At 46.2% G+C, this 14,965-nt stretch overlaps 1 protein-coding gene across 1 annotated transcript in view; it reads right to left on the bottom strand.

The window, feature by feature from the left end:
• Positions 1–14,714, bottom strand: part of LOC140069267 (NACHT, LRR and PYD domains-containing protein 12-like) — a 31,834-nt gene extending 17,120 nt beyond the window's left edge. Inside the window, exons 1-3 of the mRNA XM_072114749.1 lie at positions 14,673–14,714; positions 10,686–10,732; positions 9,073–9,236 (exon numbers count right to left, since the gene is read on the bottom strand). Coding sequence (XP_071970850.1) covers positions 9,073–9,236; positions 10,686–10,719 — 198 coding nt within the window. The 5' untranslated portion in view covers positions 10,720–10,732; positions 14,673–14,714. The remainder of the gene's footprint in view (positions 1–9,072; positions 9,237–10,685; positions 10,733–14,672) is intronic.
• Positions 14,715–14,965: the final 251 nt, after the last annotated feature.

The raw sequence follows: 14,965 nt of genomic DNA, 5'->3' as shown, positions 1-14,965 counted from the left end.
TGCGGGGAGTCACTAAGATCCTGCACCCGATATCCTGCATGTGTCGCTTCCCCGCTCAGGTCCCCGGAGTTCACCTTCTTCCTGGTGCATGTAAGTGCATTTTCCGTGTATAATGCGCTGTGCGGGGAGTCACTAAGATCGTGCGTCCGATATCCTGCATGTGTCACTTCCCCGCTCAGGTCCCCGGAGTTCACCTTCTTCCTGGTGCATGTAAGTGCATTGTCCGTGTATAATACGCTGTGCGGGGAGTCACTAAGATCCTGCACCCGATGTCCTGCATGTGTCGCTTCCCCGCTCAGGTCCCCGGAGTTCACCTTCTTCCTGGTACATGTAAGTGCATTGTCCGTGTATAATGCGCTGTGCGGGGAGTCACTAAGATCGTGCACCCGATGTCCTGCATGTGTCGCTTCCCCGCTCAGGTCCCTGGAGTTTACCTTCTTCTTCCTGGTGCATGTAAGTGCATTGTCCGTGTATAATGCGCTGTGCGGGGAATCACTAGGATTGTGCGCCCGATATCCTGCATGTGTCACTTCCCCACTCAGGTCCCCGGAGTTCACCTTCTTCTTCCTGGTCCATGTAAGTGCATTGTCCGTGTATAATGCGCTGTGCAGGGAGTCACTAAGATCCTGCACCCGATATCCTGCATGTGTCGCTTCCCCGCTCAGGTCCCCGGAGTTCACCTTCTTCTTCCTGGTGCATGTAAGTGCATTGTCCGTGTATAATGCCCTGTGCGGGGAGTCACTAAGATCGTGCACCCGATATCCTGCATGTGTCACTTCCCCGCTCAGGTCCCCAGAGTTCACCTTCTTCTTCCTGGTGCATGTAAGTGCATTGTCCGTGTATAATGTGCTGTGCGGGGAGTCACTAAGATCATGCGCCCGATATCCTTCATGTGTCGCTTCCCCGCTCAGGTCCCCGGAGTTCACCTTCTTCTTCCTGGTGCATGTAAGTGCATTGTCCGTGTATAATGCGCTGTGTGGGGAGTCACTAAGATCGTGCGCCCGATATCCTGCATGTGTCGCTTCCCCGCTCAGATCCCCAGAGTTCACCTTCTTCTTCCTGGTGCATGTAAGTGCATTGGATGTGACACAATTTTAATCTTAAATCCCACGCTCAGTCCGAATTAGTTGGATCTTCCGACGGCACCGCCCCCCGATTCCTGTCAAATGAAAGCAGTGTATCTGAGCTAAAAACTAATTGCATGTGACACAATCCCAGCGCAGACACCTGATAAATACCCAAAAAAGGTGCAAAGTCCAACGAAAGTGATGTCCATGATGATCTCTTCATTTCCATAAAACATAAGATAAAATCAAAAAAGACTCCCAAGACTCATTTTTGCTAAAAAAAAGGATAAAGGGACAATATCTCATTCCAGCCCCGGGGTGAGGTGGTCCCAACTTCTTTATGCATTTTAATTCAATTCTCTCATTTCTTAAAGTTATCGCCGCCACGTGATCCCATAACAATTGTGTCTATATCATAGGCCCCTAATCCTGCCATCTATTCCCATGGCATCCAAAAAAAGGGTTTGGGAATAGGGTACAAATTGGCAGTTTTCTGAATCTCCGTAGAGGTAAGTTACCCGGTCTGATGTCTTTAAAGGATACCTGTCATCAGGTCTGTGTCACTAGTCCTGTCACCTCTACCTGTTGGAGCCGCTCACAAGGATCCCATCCCAGCCTTTATCTAGTTATTTCATACATTATTCATTGTAAAATCATCTATTCTTTATCATGTAAATGAGGCTGGTCACATGGTCAGAGGCAGTGATGTCACCCCTGTTCCCCTCCCCTCTCCTCCCCCTGCTCATGTCTGTGTGTAATGTATAATAAAGCATTGCTGGTGTGTGTGCTGCATCTGCTGACATGCTGCATCCTCCTAATACATCTGTGTGATACACAGACATCAGCTACACCAGTACCTGACATGTTCTGCTGTAACATGGCTGCATCCTGGAGCTGTTGTATCTCACCTATATACACACAGGCTGCAGGGGGCACCAGCACCAGGAAGCAAATGGAGGAGACATTACACCATTATACCTCACACCATTATACAGGCTGTCAGTCATGTGTATAGGAGTATCTCATACACATATGGGCTGCAGGGGGCGCCAGCACCAGGAAGCACATGGAGCAGCCATTACACCGTTATACGGGCTGTCAGTCATGTGTATAGGAGTATCTCATACACACACAGGCTGCAGGGGGCCCCAGCACCAGGAAGCACATGGAGGAGCCATTACACCATTATACCTCACACCATTATACAGGCTGTCAGTCATGTGTATAGGAGTATCTCGTACACACAGGCTGCAGGGGGTGCCAGCAACAGGAAGCACATGGAGGAGCCATTACACCTTATACCTCACACCATTATACAGGCTGTCAGTCATGTGTATAGGAGTATCTCATACACATGCAGGCTGCAGGGGGAGCCAGCACCAGGAAGCACATGGAGGAGACATTACACCATTATACATCACATCATTATACAGGCTGTCAGTCATGTGTATAGGAGTATCTCATACACACAAAGACTGCAGGGGGCGCCAGCAACAGGAAGCACATGGAGGGGCCATTACACCATTATACCTCACATCATTATACAGGCTGTCCGTCATGTGTATAACAGTATCTCATACACACACAGGCTGCAGGGGGGTAGCCACCAGCACCAGGAAGCACATAGAGGAGCACACCATTATACCTCACATCATTATACAGGCTGTCAGTCATGTGTATAGGAGTATCTCATACACACACAGGCTGCAGGGGGCACCAGCACCAGGAAGCACATGGAGGAGACATTACACCATTATACCTCACATCATTATACAGGCTGTCAGTCATGTGTATAGGAGTATCTCATACACACACAGGCTGCAGGGGGCACCAGCACCAGGAAGCACATGGAGGAGACATTACACCATTATACCTCACATCATTATACAGGCTGTCAGTCATGTGTATAGGAGTATCTCATACACACACAGGCTGCAGGGGGCACCAGCACCAGGAAGCACATGGAGGAGACATTACACCATTATACCTCACATCATTATACAGGCTGTCAGTCATGTGTATAGGAGTATCTCATACACACACAGGCTGCAGGGGGCACCCGCACCAGGAAGCACATGGAGGAGACATTACACCATTATACCTCACATCATTATACAGGCTGTCAGTCATGTGTATAGGAGTATCTCATACACATACAGGCTGCAGGGGGCACCAGCACCAGGAAGCACAAGGAGGAGCCATTACACCATTATACCTCACACCATTATACAGGCTGTCAGTCATGTGTATAGGAGTATCTCATACACACAGGCTGCAGGGGGCGCCAGCACCAGGAAGCACATGGAGGAGCCATTACACCATTATACAAACTGTCAGTCATGTGTATAGGAGTATCTCATACACAGAGGCTGCAGGGGGCACCAGGAAGCACATGGAGGAGCCATTACACCATTATACTTCACATAATTATACAGGCTGTCAGTCAAGCACTAGGGGTGTGGCTGTGCCTCCCACTAATAAATAAGCTGGACGGCTTGAATATGCTAATGACTCATTGGACATTTCACAGGTAATTTGCATACAGCTTTAGGACCTCATTGCTTAGGTTTACAGGCATGTAGAGGGACAATGGACAGGGTCAATGGATAGAGGCAATGCTTTCTAATGGCAGTTTATGAAAATATATTTAGTTTAGGGGGGTTATTTTGCCTGACGGGTTCTCTTTAAAATGTTTAGACTCTCAAACTCAACTTAATGATGTGTAATGTCTCTCACAGTATATGTGTCTTGTGACGCTATTAAATATACATACACAAAATATGGTGGAAAGTTGTTCCAGATTAAATCAAATAAAAAAGACGAGGGGGCACTGTCTCCGTCTGGAGAAAACAAGGTTTAATCACCAGAGGCGAGAGGGCTTCTTTACTATGAGAACTGTCAATGTGTGGAATAGCTGAGCTCAGGCGCTGGTCACAGCAGGGACAGCAGAGAGCTCAGGCGCTGGTCACAGCTGAGACAACAGAGAGCTCAGGCGCTGGTAACAGCAGGGACAGCAGAGAGCTCAGGCGCTGGTCACAGCAGGGACAGCAGAGAGCTCAGGCGCTGGTCACAGCAGGGACAGCAGAGAGCTCAGGCGCTGGTCACAGCAGGGACAGCAGAGAGCTCAGGCGCTGGTCACAGCAGGGACAGCAGAGAGCTCAGGCGCTGGTCACAGCAGGGACAGCAGAGAGCTTCAAGAAGGGTCTAGATCAGTGGTTCTTAACCTTGTTTGAGGTAGCGAATCCACTGGTTTCATATGCAGATACACCAAACCCTTCTTCAGTGATAACTCAAATATGTGTGACCTCCATGGCAGAGGCTCCGCCGCACCCCTAACACTGAACTTTTCGGGGATTGTGCCAGGGATTGTGTCGCAATCATGCCGGCTTTCACACAACACAAATCGGGGGGTGGGACGGCGGATTCGGACTGAGCGCAGGATTGAACATTTAAATTTGTGTCGCAAGCCAAGCACTTATTGTCCCCGCATCGGCGCCGTCTTGCACGCAACAGAAATCGGGGGTCAGGCCGTCGGACAACCCGACGGATTCGGAAGAAACGCGGAATTTAAAAAATAATTTGTGTCGCAAGATCAAGCACTCACATGGACCGGGAAGAAGAAGGTGAACTCCGGCCGACCTCGGCGCAGCAGCGACACCTGGTGGATATTGGGTGCACGACCTTAGTGAATCCCAGCAGAACCCGAATCCTTGTAGGAGAACACGCCGCTGGATCACGACTGGACCGGATAAGAAAATGTGCCCATAGACATTCACCCAATAAAGTCTCCTAATTTACTCCTCATTGGGACATGGTATCAGATGGGCAGAAATCATGACATGGAGGGAGATCGATTGATGATGTCACAGGGAGCGATGACAAAGCCAAGATGCAGCAGACACTCACCCTGTACGGGAAGGACCTGTGAGCCCTCTCCGAAAACCCACAGCTCATGTGTCACGTAGCTACCAAATTACTATTCATTTAGTGAAATCTAGTTATATATATGGGGGTTACTATATAACTCTTTATCCAGGGCATATAACAGACTGAAATAAATAGTGTAGTCGTAGTCAGGGTCAGCAGGGAGGGGTAAACAGGCAGTTACCAGGTTACATACAAGATCGGTTCTTTAGATTTGTTCTTAAAGGACATCTACCACCAGGATGAAGGATTGTACACCCAGCACACTGACATACTGGTGCACGCCCCCTCTGGCAGGATCTGCTCTTATTTTAGCTTCTTATGCCTTGGTTTTAACAAAAAAGTATGCAAATGAGCCTGAGGCACTACGGGCTCCATAACTGTTAGGTGGAGCCTCTCAGGTGCATTTGCATATTTTTAAAGCCTTTTTTTTAAAAAATAAAAGTAGAGGAAGCTTAGAGCGAGCAGATCCCGCCAACGGGGGCACGCACCAGTATGTCAGTGTGCTTGGTTTACAGTCCTTCATCCTGGTGGAAGATGTCTTTTCAGTTAAGTTTGTATGTAAGTCGGAACAGGTATATAGTTGAAATTCTGGACAAAACATTTTTTTGTCCCAGTGACATTTGGACTTTCCTAATGTTGTGCAGTAGATCGGGCTCCGGGTGCCGGGTGTCACACAGCAGGAGATTTGTGGCTTCTGCAGGAATAGCAGCTGTTTGCTTTACTCTGGCAGCAGCTTAGAGATAATGTAACTAGCACCAGCTATTTATATATGCACTACTGCAAGGGGACTGACTACAGATATTACCCCCAGTATACACAGCCTGATACCCCCAGTATACACAGCCTGTTACCCCAGTATACACAGCCTGGGCACTCTAATAATAAGATCTTACAGTCTATGAGAATGAGAGGGTGACACAAGAGCTTACAGTCTATGAGGATGAGGGGGGGGGCACAAGAGCTTACAGTCTATGAGGATGAGGGGGACACAAGAGCTTACAGTCTATGAGGGGTGACACAAGAGCTTACAGTCTATGAGGATGAGGGGGGGGCACAAGAGCTTACAGTCTATGAGAATGAGGGGGACACAAGAGCTTACAGTCTATTAGAATGAGGGGGTGACACAAGAGCTTACAGTCTATGAGAATGAGGGGGACACAAGAGCTTACAGTCTATGAGAATGAGGGGGACACAAGAGCTTACAGTCTATGAGGATGAGGGGGGGGGGGCACAAGAGCTTACAGTCTATGAGGATGAGGGGGTGACACAAGAGCTTACAGTCTATGAGGATGAGGGGTGACACAAGAGCTTACAGTCTATGAGAATGAGGGGGACACAAGAGCTTACAGTCTATGAGGATGAGGGGTGACACAAGAGCTTACAGTCTATGAGAATGAGGGGGTGACACAAGAGCTTACAGTCTATGAGGATGAGGGGGTGACACAAGAGCTTACAGTCTATGAGGATGAGGGGGTGACACAAGAGCTTACAGTCTATGAGGATGAGGGGGTGACACAAGAGCTTACAGTCTATGAGGATGAGGGGTGACACAAGAGCTTACAGTCTATGAGAATGAGGGGGTGACACAAGAGCTTACAGTCTATGAGGATGAGGGGGTGACACAAGAGCTTACAGTCTATGAGGATGAGGGGGTGACACAAGAGCTTACAGTCTATGAGGATGAGGGGGTGACACAAGAGCTTACAGTCTATGAGGATGAGGGGGTGACACAAGAGCTTACAGTCTATGAGGATGAGGGGGTGACACAAGAGCTTACAGTCTATGAGGATGAGGGGGATGACACAAGAGCTTACAGTCTATGAGGATGAGGGGGTGACACAAGAGCTTACAGTCTATGAGGATGAGGGAGTGACAAACGAGATTACAGTCTATGAGGATGAGAGGGTGACACAAGAGCTTACAGTCTATGAGGATGAGTGGGGACACAAGAGCTTACACTCTATGAGGATGAGGGGGTGACACAAGAGCTTACAGTCTATGAGGATGAGGGAGTGACACACGAGATTACAGTCTATGAGGATGAGAGGGTGACACAAGAGCTTACAGTCTATGAGGATGAGGGGGGACACAAGAGCTTACAGTCTATGAGGATGAGGGGGTGACACAAGAGCTTACATTCTATGAGGATGAGGGGGTGACACAAGAACTTACAGTCTATGAGGATGAGGGGGTGACACAAGAGCTTACAGTCTATGAGGATGAGGGGGTGACACAAGAGCTTACAGTCTATGAGGATGAGGGGGTGACACAAGAGCTTACAGTCTATGAGGATGAGGGGTGACACAAGAGCTTACAGTCTATGAGGATGAGGGGGTGACACAAGAGCTTACAGTCTATGAGGATGAGGGGGTGACACAAGAGCTTACAGTCTATGAGGATGAGGGGTGACACAAGAGCTTACAGTCTATGAGGATGAGGGGGTGACACAAGAGCTTACAGTCTATGAGGATGAGGGGGTGACACAAGAGCTTACAGTCTATGAGGATTAGGGGGTGATACAAGAGCTTACAGTCTATGAGGATGAGGGGATGACACAAGAGCTTACAGTCTATGAGGATGAGGGGGTGACACAAGAGCTTACATTCTATGAGGATGAGGGGGTGACACAAGAGCTTACATTCTATGAGGATGAGGGGGTGACACAAGAGCTTACATTCTATGAGGATGAGGGGGTGACACAAGAGCTTACAGTCTATGAGGATGAGGGGGTGACACAAGAGCTTACAGTCTATGAGGATTAGGGGGTGATACAAGAGCTTACAGTCTATGAGGATGAGGGGATGACACAAGAGCTTACAGTCTATGAGGATGAGGGGGTGACACAAGAGCTTACAGTCCATGAGGATGAGGGGGTGACACAAGAGCTTACAGTCTATGAGTATGAGGGGGGACACAAGAGCTTACAGTCTATGAGGATGAGGGGGGACACAAGAGCTTACAGTCTATGAGGATGAGGGGGGACACAAGAGCTTACAGTCTATGAGGATGAGGGGGTGACACAAGAGCTTACAGTCTATGAGGATGAGGGGTGACACAAGAGCTTACAGTCTATGAGGATGAGGGGGTGACACAAGAGCTTACAGTCTATGAGGATGAGGGGTGACACAAGAGCTTACAGTCTATGAGGATGAGGGGGTGACACAAGAGCTTACAGTCTATGGGGATGAGGGGTGACACAAGAGCTTACAGTCTATGAGGATGAGGGGGGACACAAGATCTTACAGTCTATGAGGATGATGGGGTGACACAAGAGGTGTAGGATGATCCAGCCATTTATTGTAAGAGAATGGAATAAAAATAATTTAATGCTGCTTGAACCAGTCATCAGCTCCCATATATACAGGATAGTAGTAGTACTGTGCTTATAAATACAGGATATAACCATACAGTATGTGTGGGAGGAGTTGTGTACATTGCCTTAATATATAGTAAGAGACAATACACGTGGGGTCATTTACTAAGGGCCCGATTCGCGTTTTCCCGACGTGTTACCCGTATATTTCTGATTTGCGCTGATTGTACCTGAATTGCCCCGGGATTTTGGCGCACGCGATCGGATTGTGGCGCATCGGCGCCGGCATGCGCGCGACGGAAATCGGCGGGCGTGGCCGAACGAAAACCCGACGGATTCGAAAAAACGCAGCATTTTTTTAAAAAAATGTGTCGCGAAAATTGCGCTTACCTTCATCCAGGATAGGCCGGTGAATTTCAGGGAATTTTCGGCGCGCCTCCGGGAACTTCAGCGCAGCAGCGCCACCTGGTGGACGGCGGAGGAGCTACCTTCATAAATCGCGGCTGGACCCGAATCCAGCGCAGAGAACGCGCCGCTGGATCGCGAATGGGCCGGGTAAGTAAATCTGCCCCAGTAACTGATAACCACACAAAGACGTCAGGAGCCGCAGAGAAGCCAGAGTGCAGGGGGTGAAGCCCAGCTCCTACTTACCCTCCGAAATCCTTAGTCCTTAGCACATCATCCACACTGACCAGATTCTAATCCACCATTAATGATAAAACAGGTGGAGTTTGTACATAACACCGGCACATCATGTCCTCTTACCTCCAGATCTGGGATATTTCGGGAATGGAGCTCACTCAGAAGTGACAGGGATCTCCAGTTCTCCACAATGTAGAGCAGATCCTCCTGGAAATATTCATACATTATCCTCAGGACGTGATCCTTGTACTGACAAAGCTCCTGGTAAAACTGCCGGGTCTCATCATCTGGAAATGAAGGAGATACAAGGATGAAATCTTCTAGAACATGTAAAGGATATAATTGTATGGAGAACTTTGGAGCCAATGTATGCGTCACAATCCTGGCAAAAAATGTTACTTTGTAACCTTTTGGGCTTACTTATGCAAAAATTGTGCACATTTTGCCAAAATTTTAAAGTTTTATGACTTTACGTCCTACCATTCCACATTTCACAAGCCTCTGGGAGATAATTTTCCTGATTTACCAATGCAACTTTTTAAAAAGTCGTAAAACCAGCTCTATATGTGTCGACTATCTGCTGGATAGACGCTTAGGGAATATTGAAAATTTTGGAATTTTTGGTAGAGAGATTTGTAGTGTAGTATCTAATGTTGGCCAGACAGTTGTGTCAATTAGGCTAAAGCTAAAGGGAACCCCCCCTCTATACGGTGGAAGGGAGCAAGTTCTTAGGTACTTTGTGAAGCTGCTGCCTTATCTGTGTCTCTCACAGGCAGCAGATATATCATAATAACTATCAAAGCTTTACTGTACACAAAGAAATGAGAAGGGGAGGAGACAGGAAAGATAACAGGGAAGTCTCCGCCTTGCTCAACTTCCTTACTGAGGCTAATTTGAATAATAAAGAAAATGTAATGTCGCAAATATTGATGTATGGACAAACCAGATGAAGGCTGGGATGGATTCCTTGTGAGCTGCTCTGAGAGGTAGCGATGTATGAATTAGGGGGAGAGGACAGCTGACAGGTTTCCTTGAAGTAGTTGCTTTTTTGCTAAGCAACTATAATATACTGTCTCTGTGTAGGCTTTGATTTGGATGCATTTAAAAAAACATGTGCCTTTTTTGTGCTGCTCACTCCTCACCTCTTAGCCCCCACCTTTGTGCTCCTGTACAGCTCTGTCCCTCTGCCCCTGATGTCACTAGGCTGTAAGGTCTGTGAAGGAGCAGGAGGGAGGAGCTGTACAGGAGCAAAAAGGTGGGGGCTGAGAGCTTAGGACTGAGCAACACAGACAAGTCACATGTTGCTTTTTGAAATGCATCCAAACCAAAGCCCAACCCCTGGGACTACACAGAGAATTCTGTCAGGGAGCTAGGTAAGTTATAACACACAATTATATTGCAGAAAGGCATAATTTTTCAATGCAGGTGTGATTGCAATGCAGGGGTGAGCTGGGGCTGATGGACTTCCTCTAGAACCAGACTTGCTCAACTTTTACCAAGTGCATTAGAATGCAAGAGACTGGATGTAACATATTTACTGCTTGACTTCATACCCATCACCACTTCCTTGAGAAAATCAATGAATACTGTGCTTCAGGGGCCTTGGCCCCCTTGTCATGATAAAACTGTCTGGGCCTGTGACTAAAGTCCCAGTATACACCTCCATATGGCAGGCAGCCTTAGGAATCACAATAAGATTATTGTAAGAAGGAAGAGGTAGAAGCAGGAATCCTTACCATCGCTAGAATGTATGATACCTGTTCTTGGCATTATAGTAAAATCCCTGGAAAGAAAGAGAAACATTTGTCATTGTACGAGAAGGGGGAGGAGATAAGCTGTGACATCATCTATTGTCAGTAGTGATGTAATGATGGGTCAGTGTTATCTATATAGAGGTCATTGTACAGGGAGGAGGAGGAGATAAGCTGTGACATCATCTATTGTCAGTAGTGATGTAATGATGGGTCAGTGATATCTATATAGAGGTCATTGTACAGGGAGGGGGAGGAGATAAGCTGTGACATCATCTATTGTCAGTAGTGATGTAATGATGGGTCAGTGTTATCTATACAGAGGTCATTGTGCAGGGAGGGGGAGGAGATAAGCTGTGACATCATCTATTGTCAGTAGTGATGTAATGATGGGTCAGTGTTATCTATATAGAGGTCATTGTACAGGGAGGGGGAGGAGATAAGCTGTGACATCATCTATTGTCAGTAGTGATGTAATGATGGGTCAGTGTTATCTATATAGAGGTCATTGTACAGGGAGGGGGAGGAGATAAGCTGTGACATCATCTATTGTCAGTAGTGATGTAATGATGGGTCAGTGTTATCTATATAGAGAACATTGTACAGGGAGGGGGAGGAGATAAGCTGTGACATCATCTATTGTCAGTTGTGATGTAATGATGGGTCAGTGTTATCTATATAGAGGTCATTGTACAGGGAGGGGGAGGGGATAAGCTGTGACATCACCTATTGTCAGTAGTGATGTAATGATGGGTCAGTGTTATCTATATAGAGGTCATTGTACAGGGAGGCGGAGGAGATAATCTGTGACATCATCTATTGTCAGTAGTGATGTAATGATGGGTCAGTGTTATCTATATAGAGGACATTGTACAGGGAGGGGGAGGAGATAAGCTGTGACATCATCTATTGTCAGTAGTGATGTAATGAAGGGTCAGTGTTATCTATATAGAGGTCATTGTACAGGGAGGGGGAGGGGATAAGCTGTGACATCATCTATTGTCTGTAGTGATGTAATGATGGGTCAGTGTTATCTATATAGAGGTCATTGTACAGGGAGGGGGAGGAGATAATCTGTGACATCATCTATTGTCAGTAGTGATGTAATGATGGGTCAGTGTTATCTATATAGAGGACATTGTACAGGGAGGGGGAGGAGATAAGCTGTGACATCATCTATTGTCAGTAGTGATGTAATGATGGGTCAGTGTTATCTATATAGAGGTCATTGTACAGGGAGGAGGAGGAGATAAGCTGTGACATTATCTATTGTCAGTAGTGATGTAATGACGGGTCAGTGTTATCTATATAGAAGTCTTTGTACAGGGAGGGGGAGGAGATAAGCTGTGACATCATCTATTGTCAGTAGTGATGTAATGATGGGTCAGTGTTATCTATATAGAGGTCATTGTACAGGGAGGGTGAGGGGATAAGCTGTGACATCATCTATTGTCAGTAGTGATGTAATGATGGGTCAGTGTTATCTATATAGAGGTCATTGTACAGGGAGGGTGGAGGAGATAAGCTGTGACATCATCTATTGTCAGTAGTGATATAATGATGGGTCAGTGTTATCTATATAGAGATCATTGTACAGGGAGGGGGAGGAGATAAGCTGTGACATCATCTATTGTCAGTAGTGATGTAATGATGGATCAGTGTTATCTATATAGAGGTCATTGTACAGGGAGGAGGAGGAGATAAGCTGTGACATTATCTATTGTCAGTAGTGATGTAATGACGGGTCAGTGTTATCTATATAGAAGTCTTTGTACAGGGAGGGGGAGGAGATAAGCTGTGACATCATCTATTGTCAGTAGTGATGTAATTATGTGTCAGTGTTATCTATATAGAGGTCATTGTACAGGGAGGGGGAGGGGATAAGCTGTGACATCATCTATTGTCAGTAGTGATGTAATGATGGGTCAGTGTTATCTATATAGAGGTCATTGTACAGCGAGGGGGGAGGAGATAAGCTGTGACATCATCTATTGTCAGTAGTGATGTAATGATGGGTCAGTGTTATCTATATAGAGGTCATTGTACAGCGAGGGGGGAGGAGATAAGCTGTGACATCATCTATTGTCAGTAGTGATGTAATGATGGGTCAGTGCTATCTATATAGAGGACATTGTACAGGGAGGGGGAGGAGATAAGCTGTGACATCATCTATTGTCAGTAGTGATGTAATGATGGGTCAGTGTTATCTATATAGAGGTCATTGTACAGGGAGGAGGAGGAGATAAGCTGTGACATCATTTATTGTCAGTAGTGATGTAATGATGGGTCAGTGTTATCTATATAGAGGACATTGTACAGGGAGGGGGAGGAGATAAGCTGTGACATCATCTATTGTCAGTAGTGATGTAATGATGGGTCAGTGTTATCTATATAGAGGTCATTGTACAGGGAGGAGGAGGAGATAAGCTGTGACATCATCAATTGTCAGTAGTGATGTAATGATGGGTCAGTGTTATCTATATAGAGGACATTGTACAGGGAGGGGGAGGAGATAAGCTGTGACATCATCTATTGTCAGTAGTGATGTAATGATGGGTCAGTGTTATCTATATAGAGGACATTGTACAGGGAGGGGGAGGAGATAAGCTGTGACATCATCTATTGTCAGTAGTGATGTAATGATGGGTCAGTGTTGTCTATATAGAGGTCATTGTACAGGGAGGGGGAGGAGATAAGTTGTGACATCTATTGTCAGTAGTGATGTAATGATGGGTCAGTGTTATCTATATAGAGGCCATTGTACAGGGAGGGGGAGGGGATAAGCTGTGACATCATCTATTGTCAGTAGTGATGTAATGATGGGTCAGTGTTATCTATATAGAGGTCATTGTACAGCGAGGGGGGAGGAGATAAGCTGTGACATCATCTATTGTCAGTAGTGATGTAATGATGGGTCAGTGTTATCTATATAGAGGTCATTGTACAGCGAGGGGGGAGGAGATAAGCTGTGACATCATCTATTGTCAGTAGTGATGTAATGATGGGTCAGTGCTATCTATATAGAGGACATTGTACAGGGAGGGGGAGGAGATAAGCTGTGACATCATCTATTGTCAGTAGTGATGTAATGATGGGTCAGTGTTATCTATATAGAGGTCATTGTACAGGGAGGAGGAGGAGATAAGCTGTGACATCATTTATTGTCAGTAGTGATGTAATGATGGGTCAGTGTTATCTATATAGAGGACATTGTACAGGGAGGGGGAGGAGATAAGCTGTGACATCATCTATTGTCAGTAGTGATGTAATGATGGGTCAGTGTTATCTATATAGAGGTCATTGTACAGGGAGGAGGAGGAGATAAGCTGTGACATCATCAATTGTCAGTAGTGATGTAATGATGGGTCAGTGTTATCTATATAGAGGACATTGTACAGGGAGGGGGAGGAGATAAGCTGTGACATCATCTATTGTCAGTAGTGATGTAATGATGGGTCAGTGTTATCTATATAGAGGACATTGTACAGGGAGGGGGAGGAGATAAGCTGTGACATCATCTATTGTCAGTAGTGATGTAATGATGGGTCAGTGTTGTCTATATAGAGGTCATTGTACAGGGAGGGGGAGGAGATAAGTTGTGACATCTATTGTCAGTAGTGATGTAATGATGGGTCAGTGTTATCTATATAGAGGCCATTGTACAGGGAGGGGGAGGAGATAAGCTGTGACATCATCTATTGCCAGTAGTGATGTAATGATGTTATTACCGTCTATTGTAATGCGGTCTGTGATGTAAGTCAGGTGAGTGCTGCAAAGAAAGCCCCTACGGAATAAGTTATTGACATTCTTATTATTCCATTGGTTCATAGAGAAAATTTAGAGAGTGTACATACAAAAATTATTTTGAACATATGTAACACTCATGCAGTTGCTTATACAATAGCTCATCTTTCGGTAACAAGAAACTTGTGACATATCATGGTCCTAGTCCCACCAGTTCCCCCCCGGTACCTGATAGTTTGGCTGCTGTGATCTCGGGCTCCTCTTACACCCCCGTCCTGCCTCATACTATATAAGATCCCGGCTGTGAGACTGCAGATAGCCACAGCTACTCCCTCCCTCCCCCATGCTGTCCTATGGCTGACAGATTAGATTAGAATAATAATTCTTTATTTACATCATATTCCCCAGCGCAGGGTTTTACCTAGAGATAAGCGTGGGGCTACTAGAATGACTCTCTAAAAAGTCTCAGCTCACAAACACCCCCCCCCCCCCCTAGTAGTCTGTTCAATCTAACATATGGT

This window comes from Engystomops pustulosus, chromosome 7 (assembly GCF_040894005.1).
Source record: "Engystomops pustulosus chromosome 7, aEngPut4.maternal, whole genome shotgun sequence".
Taxonomy (NCBI): domain Eukaryota; kingdom Metazoa; phylum Chordata; class Amphibia; order Anura; family Leptodactylidae; genus Engystomops; species Engystomops pustulosus.
The sequence above is the reverse complement of the archived record's forward strand: the minus strand, read 5'-3'. Positions and strand labels throughout refer to the sequence as shown.